General features: G+C 44.9%; 1 protein-coding gene across 3 annotated transcripts; it reads left to right on the forward strand.

Annotated features, from left to right (window-relative positions):
• The first annotated feature begins 234 nt into the window (after positions 1-234).
• Positions 235-5,266, forward strand: LOC116957246 (uncharacterized). Of its 3 annotated transcripts, none has more exons than XM_076055516.1 (3): positions 235-349; positions 1,611-1,727; positions 3,131-5,266. In XM_076055516.1, the coding sequence occupies exon 3, from the start codon at positions 3,721-3,723 to the stop codon at positions 4,933-4,935; it is 1,215 nt and encodes a 404-aa protein (XP_075911631.1). In that variant the 5' UTR covers positions 235-349; positions 1,611-1,727; positions 3,131-3,720; the 3' UTR covers positions 4,936-5,266. The 3 variants fall into 3 exon arrangements, with proteins under 3 accessions (XP_075911631.1, XP_075911632.1, XP_032835200.2); XM_076055517.1 differs by having other exon boundaries at positions 3,161-5,266; XM_032979309.2 differs by lacking the exon at positions 1,611-1,727 and having other exon boundaries at positions 242-349.
• Positions 5,267-9,546: the final 4,280 nt, after the last annotated feature.

Below are 9,546 nucleotides of genomic sequence, written 5' to 3' on the forward strand. Positions count from 1 at the left end.
CTCCACCGCTTTTTGAGCGTGACGTCACGTCTGGTTGGTCACTGCCGATTTCCGTTCCAGTAAAAATCCTTATTTGGGCACAGCTACGCCCAGTCACTGGCGGTTAATTAACATAATTTATTCATAAAAACCGTCGCGAGTTTATTGTGCCGGGTTCAGCATCCACGCCTCATCAATGGACATGAGCCTGTCTCCTTAACATAATTTATTCAGTTACACCGCCGCTCGTTGGGGGAGGGGATTGTGTGTGAACCACGCAAGTGACGTCATGTCACCTCCCGCTGCTGCGTGACGTCACGAGATACCAGGAAGCTGCCGATCCGCGTGCCTGCGCTCACAGAGATCCGAGGTGAGAAGTTCACATCGTGGTTGTTGTTGTGGTGGTGGTTGTTGTTGTTTACCCAGGTAGAGCCTCGCTCCGTCTCTCTCGTAGGGGTATCAATTGAGTAGCAGCGAGTATGGAATCGATGTCCAGGTTGGAACATTACAACGCGGGGCCTAGCCATGCGGGGCCTTCCCTCCTGCCCTCGCCTGATTGCATTTGCTTTAATTCTCTGCTAAAGTTTAATTTGTCTTCACCTGGCTCACTGCTTCATGGGACCTCCTTTGCCAGTATCAAAATATAAGAAGAGGTTTTCCCCTTTTAATGATTTATAGATTTATACGACTTTTTGTCTTGGGATATTTTTTTGTATACGGTTTCTCCGTTATTATTTCAATTGTTTAGTTTATTTGGAATACTGTCCAGTACTTATTTCAATTGTGATGTTGTGAATTGTATTTGACGTATACCTAACGCCATTACTTAGGTCAGGCTTAAGTATTGAATATTGCGCTTTTAGCTTTCGCCCGGCAATTCCCAAGAACGTTATCTCCGCAATATGCAAAGGGCTGCTGTATTTTATGTCTATTGACTACTGGCATCGCATCCGCCCCTCACCCTTCATCCTGCGGATGTTCGACGCACAGGATGGCACCACTTAGCCATTTCGAGCTTGCACGACTGAGTTACGTGGGTCACGCGGTCACGAGGCGCTTGTTGGCGAACACCACCGATGGGCCTGGCTCTAGGGGTGATATCAATAAAGAATATATGTAAGGATGCCCCCCAATAGACTCCCCCTGGAACTCTACCAGACACGTCCCACTGGGCGATGACCCCAGGGCTGGCCCAGGACACGCTGGCGGGACTATGTCGCTCGGCTGGCCAGGGAACGCTTGGGAATTCCCCAGGTTGAGCTAGAGTCTGTCGCCAGGGAAAGGGAGGCCTGGACCGCCATTCTCAGCATGCTGCCACCGCGACCCTCACCAGGACAAGCGTTTTTAGAAACTAACGAATAAAGCTGTGGTTCTTCTTGGACACATTATTCTGTGGATTCAAAATATGAACTTATTTAAATTACCACCTCTGCTGGCTTATACAGTGAAGGCTGGCCTGCCTATTATTCATCCTCTCTTCAACCAGACTATTGTATTAGAAACTTACAGATCCTTAAGATATCAATATAGAATATAATCTTGAGTTTCTTTGGCAGGCGAGGCTGCATTGGTTTGGTCATGAATCCCGCATTCCCAGACACTGCATGCTCAAGCATCTTCTGTTTGTCCAGATATTAGGGGCTGAACAGGCATGGCATTGGCTAGAGAAGAGAATGGAGGATGTGATTGGACCTGCTGATGACTGGTGCCAGGAGTGGAGATCGGCCTCTGTGGAGGAGGCCCGTGAGGTATGCTTCATGGCAGATAAGAGATATTTGCTCTGCAATAACGATGAGGCCAGAAGAGCGACGCCCACATGAATAATAGGTGGAACGCTGGGTTCCTTAAACCCAGCAAGACAGTGGGGAGCACAGCTGGTTGTTCTGTCAGTCATCCCTTGACACCTGGATCATTCCCATTACCTGCTGACAAGGAATCCACACTTACATGGCCTTAAATTGCACCTATCATAGCATTAGCACTGGGATAAGGTTACTTGCAATTCGTCATGAATGGTGGATGTTTTGTTTATATAATATGTTAATGATCCATGTGAAATGTACGTGTATTTAATAGTTTATCTCGCAGTTATTTCACCGCATTATGAACTCAACAATTAGTTTGATTATCGCCGGCAGCAAATGATTGATAACAGTGTAACAAAAAAAATTGTCCCTGCGTAGTAAATGTTATTTTCTAATTGCTTATGCCTCAAAAGTACAGAAAATGGCTCTTATTCCCCACAAACTTTCCTTTTGTGACCAGGACAGTGATATTTTTAAATTTACCTATTTTCAATGAGAAAATGTGTGCATTTGTGTCATTCCTTAACATAAAGTCCTGGTCACAAAAGGAAAGTTTATAGGCATGACCAATAAAAAAAAACACTAGCCATCCAGGGACAAAAAAAAATAGTGTTACATAGTGTAACTGAAAGCTGAACTTATTGTGGGCCTCTGCTATTTTGATTGATCTTAAATTAATTACATGGTGAAGTGAGAAAGCATGAATAATGAGCAGATGAAGGTGGCCAGGCATGGTTCTGGACACACAACCACCTTTTTACCATGCCAGTGTGTGACAATGTCAAGTTTGTATTTGCAGTAATGTATATTAACGATTGAACATGGAGGTTAAATCAAAACAATAGTTTATTTTCATTTTCCTCTGGGACTTTTTGTAAGGATGGAAACAGTCAGGAAAATATATCAGCACATATGCAGCTGAAGTTAGATCTGTTCATCCGAGCATTCAAGCAAATCTGAGCCTGGCTTCCACCTCGAAGTTTCGATTGAACATTAATTTATGCATTTCTGCATAATACAAATAATATTCTTTTCAAGACACTTTGCTATTACAGCTGAATTTTTCTTAAATATTCCTTTCATAGCTAGACAGCCGAAATTGTGTGCTTGGAGTTTTGGGTAAACATTCATTTTGAAGATACTAGAGCATCCAGGAATATTTATGACCATTGGCCCTCTCATTGTGTGCCTTAATAGCCCGCGTGATTAATTGGGGAATAATTTTCACTATTTCATGAATATATGAATAAGTATAGATGTGTAAGTCATGTGTGAATGTGTATATATGCATTCCTCTGTGTCTTGATACTGACGTAGATGGTGTGGATACGTTTTTCTGATTGCAGCTGAAACTTCCTCTGACGGTTCCTCTGCAGAATTGGTCTGATGGAGCAAAGGCAATCAGCGCAGCTCGGTACAAAAATAAACAATGCGACCAGTGTGCATACAGCACGGATCATACTGGAAGTTTGGCACAGCAGCAGAGAACTCACACAGGAGAGAAACCCTTCAAGTGCACTGTGTGTGAGAGGGCATTTGCACCGTCATCAAATCTTCAAAAACACCAGAGAACACACAGAAAATAAACTTTTCAAGTGCACTGTCTGTGAGAAGGCATTTGCCAAGCCATCAGTTCTTCAGAGCCACCAGAGAACACACAGGAGTGAAACCCTTCAAGTGCAGTGTGTGGGAGAGGGAATTTGCACAGTCATCAGTTCTTAGCAGCCACCAGAGAACATACACAGGAGCTAAACCTTTCAAGTGCACTGTGTGTGGGAGCGCATTTGCACGGCCATCGTTTCTTCACGACCACCAGAGAACACACACGGGAGAGAAACCCTTCAAGTGCAGTGTGTGTGAGAAGGCATTTGCAAAGTCAGCAGTTCTTCAGAGACACCAGAGATCACAAACAGAAGAGAAACCCTTCAGGTGCACTATGTGTGACAAGGTGTTTACACGGTCATATGATCTTAAAAAACTCCAGAGAACGCACACAGGAGAGAACCCCTTCAAGTGCAGTGTGTGTGAGAAGGCATTTGCACAGTCATCACATCTTAAAACACACCAGAGAACACACACGGGAGAGAACCCCTTCAAGTCCACTGTCTGTGAGAAGGCATTTGCCAAGCCATCAGTTCTTCAGAGCCACCAGAGAACACACACAGCAGAGAAACCATTCAAGTGCACTGTGTGTGAGAAGGCATTTGCACAGTCATCAATTCTTCGCAACCACCAGAGAAGGCACACAGGAGAGAAACCCTTCAAGTGCACTGTGTGTGAGAAGGCATTTGCAGAGTCATCATATCTTAAAAAACACCAGAGAACGCACACAGGAGAGAACCACTTCAAGTGCACTGTCTGTGAGAAAGCATTTGCACAGTCATCAGGTCTTCAGATCCACCAGAGAACACACACTGGAGAGAAACCCTTCAAGTGCATTGTGTGTGAGAAGGCATTTGCACAGTCATCGATTCTTCGCAACCACCAGAGAAGGCATACAGGAGAGAAACCTTTCAAGTGCACTGTGTGTGGAAGCGCATTTGCACGGTCATCAATTCTTCATGACCACCAGAGAACACACACAGGAGAGAAACCCTTCAAATGCACTGTGTGTGGAAGCGCATTTACACGGTCATCAACTCTTCACGACCACCAGAGAACGCACACAGGAGAGAAACCCTTCAAGTGCACTCTGTGCGCGAAGGCGTTTGCACAGTCATCACAGTTTAATAGACACCAGAGGACACACAGGTATCAGAAGATCCCCAAGGAGCGGAGTCTGAAATCGGCTTGTGAAAGTCCAAGTGCTGCAATGAGCCCATCCCTGCTGAAAAAAGAACCAGAATTTAATTGCAGCTTGGATGCAATGAAATGTATCAAGGTGGCTTTTGAAGAGGCAAAGTTGAAATGTGAAGAAGTGATGGTGAAGAGCAAAGAAGTGAAGGTGAAATGTGAAGAAGTCATGGTAAAATGTGAAGATGAAGATTCAATTCCAAAATTGGGCCTTCACATCGATGGAGGCAACGTGAAGCAGGAGGAGAATTCTGACTGTGAGGCAGAGCGAGGCAACTCCCAGCAGTTTGTGGAAGTGGAGGTGTGGGTGGACTTCTTAGACAATACAAAGTCAAATGGAGACCCTGTAGATGTGTAAGCTTGAGACAATGAAGCTCCAATAGATTCACCTTTGTCACAGGCTTTTAATTACAATAACGTGAAGTTGAACACTCCATTCCTAGGATCAACCTGCAGAGTAAGAGCAACCAGTATTTGCGGACCTGTTGGTTGGGTAGATCTCTTACCAGGAGCCAGAGCCAATAATCTCCGAAGCATTCACTATGTTATACTATGTTATAATAATTTTAGCATTTATATGGTGCTTGCCTAATCGCCTCAGCAACTCAGTTGTTTTGTATCATCTCATCACAAACACTCGAAGAGCATGTTGTATATATGCCTTTTCCATAAAATATTGATTGATTCTTTGTATTGGTTTTGTAATCATTTTGATTGGGATGTAGCGCTGGGGCACGGAAAGGGTGAGTCCCCCCCCTCCCCTCCTGCCTTGCCACACAAAAGACTGCTGGAGGATAATTACTCACAAGCCTGCTGGGGAAGTCATAAAATATAATTTTAAAAATGGCAAACCCAAGGGGGGGGGGGCTAATGAGATTCTGCAGGACATCCCCAGTTGACTTCAAGAAAAGGCCGCCATAAAGGAAAAACCCCACAAAAGGCGAAAACAGCAGGGGTCACGAGCCTCCCCTGGACAGCGAAATTCACCCAAGGTGTTGTATATGTGTGTAGGCCTTTTCCCAAAATTAATATTAAGAATTCTGCCATTTTTTATTAATAATCGAAAAAATAAATAAATAAACACCCTCAAACCCGCTACCTCCCACAAACATCAAGCATCTGGAGGTCGAAAAAGGCCATTAAATAATAAACTCCGGGGCAAAGGGAGGTTAATGACGATCTGCAAAATCTCCAGATTGCCAATGGACCACATACCATGACCTGCTTGACACTTTTTACAGTTCACAAACAAATATCCAGAATCACAGGCACGGACACAGCACAGGGCAAATGGACATTATAACTGATATATATTTTTTGTATATTTCCATCTATGTAACTTCACCAAGAGAACCAAGGAATGTGAATTCTAGCAGTCAAGAAAGTGTGCGCTTGGTTATATCTCCAGCCTCGGGATATCTCTGACCTCGAGAATAAAAAAAAATACGGATCCCTGGATGCAGACAGAGAGCAAAAGTTTATAAAAACCCTTGAAATACCGGAGGTAACATCTAATGGTACATTACAAATCTTGGTTAAACACAAACCAAATAATAATCACAAGAGATTAGACCTAGGCTAATTCATTAGAGGTCCAAGAAATAGGTCAAACACAAAGACCAGATAAATGTATATCATCAAATCAGAGCCTCCCCGGCCGCCTTTGTCTTCCAACAATTTGACAACAATTTGGTAGCCATAAAGCGTATGAAAGGTGCGTCCCCTCCCTTAGCGGAGACTGCGAAGAGAGGGGTTGGGAGGGCAAACAAACATCAATTTGATGTAAAGCAGCCCGGGGTCACCAAGGGGAGAGGGGAGGGGGACAATCAGGCGCGGCCGCGGGGGGAGAGCATAACGGAGTAAGAATCTGTTTTTTTCTCTCGCAAGAGACGCGCAGAGGGGAGATTTTTCGGATAAAAACAACACAACACAGTTCAGCTCGACATGGGGAGCTCGACAAGGGACAGCTCAGCAAGAGACAGCTGGGCGAGTGACAGAAGAGGGCAGCGAGCGGCAAGCTCCAGGGTGAGACTGCAATCAACCAGGGATGGAGAGACTTGCCGAGTAGCGATGTGTCACCAAACACGAGTTTAGAGCTGACAAGTATCGCTCAAAGTAATTATATCCTGAGTGCCAGCTCCCACCAGCAGCTACAGCCGAGCAATAGAATAATGAGCAAGGGTGTCTGCCACCAGCGAACGAACTGCGCGCGCAATCGGGCATTGACAAAGAGCACGGGGCAGGAAGGAGCGCATGCAACACAGCTCCTCCAGCAGTGGAAGGAGCCTGCTGCTGCCAGTGCATCAGTGGCAAGCGTGATCGAGCATCTTCAAGGACAAGCAACGTGCCGACGCAACTCCTCCAGCAGTGGAAAGAGCCTGTATCTGCCAGCGGACGGGCAGCTAAGCCGACGCCCCGAGCGAGAGAGAGCAACGAAGCCGTTTGTATGACACGCCCACCGTTGTAAGACACGCCCACCGTTGTAAGACACGCCCACCCTCACACCCTCGCCTCTCCGCAGGAGACGAACACATTTTTGATACAAGGGATGCCCAACCTCGGCGTTTTCTTAATGCAAGAAGATCAACAACACTCACACATTAACACGTACAAGAAGATTCATGATAAGTGCGTCAACTACTAGCTGATAACGAAGAACATTGCGGCCCATTGAGTTACGTGGATACAGTCATTTAGAAGTATTTTAGTCATTTTTTCTTTCTTTTTAATTGCATAACTCTTACCAATGAATTAATTGATGAAACCAAACGTTTAGAAACCTACGTTACGAATCTACACACTCACAGGGAGAATATTGTGTTGAAATCGTTATTTTGATCACAGAATCTTGCCCACGAATTAATTGAAGCCTCAGCCAATTGATGAGCATTTGCTGAAGCAGGCAGACTGTCGCACACCATCGTCCCAAGACATTTCGTAACTACATAATCTTCCCAATGAATTGATTGCGTATACTTTTGCCTTCGGGGCATGTTTCTTTATTGCCCTTCGTATGAACATCGTTGCATGAATTTTAAGGACTTTTTCCTATCACCATATATGCTCGCGTTACTCTAAAGAATTAATCAATTATTCTGTTACCCAATTTAACAACGTGATCATTGAGGGTTAAATGTATGGATCGATGAGGAGAACATCTCCAGGAGTACCGTGTTGAGAATTCCAAGCATAAGAGTTCGCATATTAGTGTTATGTTTTTGTTTAGAAATTAAAATTGCTTAACACAGAAGTGTTTGAGTGTTTCTTTCCTAAGTTCATGCTTAATAATCTTAATTATAAGAACTGCGGTGAGATTTCAATTTGGAGACCTGACATAAACACTAATACATAATCAGTAAATGTTAACGCGAGAATAATTGTATTATACCGAGTAATAATACGAACCTAGACAACGAAGCCGAGCTTAATCTAGCATACTTACAGCACACCTGCATAACTTCATACATTAATTGTATTATCCCGATTGGTAATACTACCCTCGACAACGAGGGAGGGCCTAATTATCATAACGGCTTGCATTAGCATAATCGCACACATTCGTATAAATTAAGAACCAAGAATAATAAAATAATAACCTGATGGTTCAATGAGCCACTCTGTCTACAGGAAAGCTACCCATACAGATGCTTACCTGAAACCGGATTCCCACGACCATTCATCCCAGAAGAATTCCCTCATCAAGACTCTGCACCATGTGGTTTTCACACCTGATGATGATTGCTTGTGTTGCAGTCAAAACGTCGTGAGAATTTTATTGTTTAATATTTTTATTATTTTATTGTTTCCCTTCTACGTGGTGACTTTTCTGAAAGAAGCAAGAATAAGATAATATGTTTTCCACAGGATCAGAGCCTCGCCAACCGCCTTTGTCGTCCAGTAGCTAACACAGTACATGGTCAGTTTAACACAGAGGCTTTCGCGACCAGTATTAGTCATAATAAAGATTTTTTGGGTTACATCGCGTTATTTTATAAATGTGTCGTAACCCTCCACCACCCGACACTGCCAAACAGTAAAAAATGTGTCACGTTTTCCAAGACAAATAGTTCACTACTTTAGCCCCACACCGGTGTGTTGACGAGTGAATCAACATCATTTAAAATTTTGAGTACTGTGACGTTTTGCTGGTAATTACATCCAGCATCATCGGGCAATTTGCCAGAATGGTGAGGCCCTCCACTCGCTCCCGGTCTTTAATAGAGCAACAGGGTGACATAATCTTTTAGCTCAATCTGGTGCAGTGATTCGAGGTGGAGATGGGGAGGGTATTGTAATTATATAATTGACTAGCTTTACTACCCGGCTTCGCCCGGGACTTAGATTCACCACGCCCGGCCGCCTTTGTCTCCCCAGTGGCGATGTTCACACACCACACCAGTTACTCGTTTGATGCTGAGTCGACCTATGGGAGGCCCAGGACCGGTTCAAATAATTGTTACCGGTAGTGGCCGTGAGCGGGAATCGAACTCGGTTCGCCGGGTTCGTAGCACAGCACCCGAACCGCTATGCAGTCGCTGCCCCCCCCCCCCCCCCATACAGGATAAAAACAAAGATCCCCCGAGTAGCCTGTGAGACTGTAGGGGGCAAGTGCTGTTAACGAGCACTCATGAAGGCCGGAACGGCACACGAGGTTGTGGGTGGCCAGCACCACGCCGGCCGCCTTTGTCCCCCCAGTGGCGATGTTCACACCACACCAGTTACTCGTTTGAGGCTGAGTCGACCTAGGGGAGGCCCAGGACCGGTTGAAATAATCGTCACCAGTGGTGGCCGTGAGCGGGAATCGAACTCGGGTCGCCGGGTTCGTAGCTCAGCGTAGCGCTAACCACTGCACTACAATGCGTTACGCTTCCACATGCGCGGGACACATGACAGATGTGACGTCACAGCTCATTGGCCTTTACAAAAAATATATGCTCCCACCCCCCCAAAAAAGTGTATTTTTATATTT

This window comes from Petromyzon marinus, chromosome 71 (assembly GCF_048934315.1).
Source record: "Petromyzon marinus isolate PM22_M1 ecotype Great Lakes invasive population chromosome 71, UKy_Petmar_22M1.pri1.0, whole genome shotgun sequence".
NCBI classification, from domain to species: Eukaryota; Metazoa; Chordata; class Hyperoartia; order Petromyzontiformes; family Petromyzontidae; genus Petromyzon; species Petromyzon marinus.

Bases quoted from the DNA above. Each gene is read 5' to 3' on its own strand.
- LOC116957246 (XM_076055516.1), top strand. From the start codon at position 3,721: ATGTGTGACAAGGTGTTTACACGGTCATATGATCTTAAAAAACTCCAG.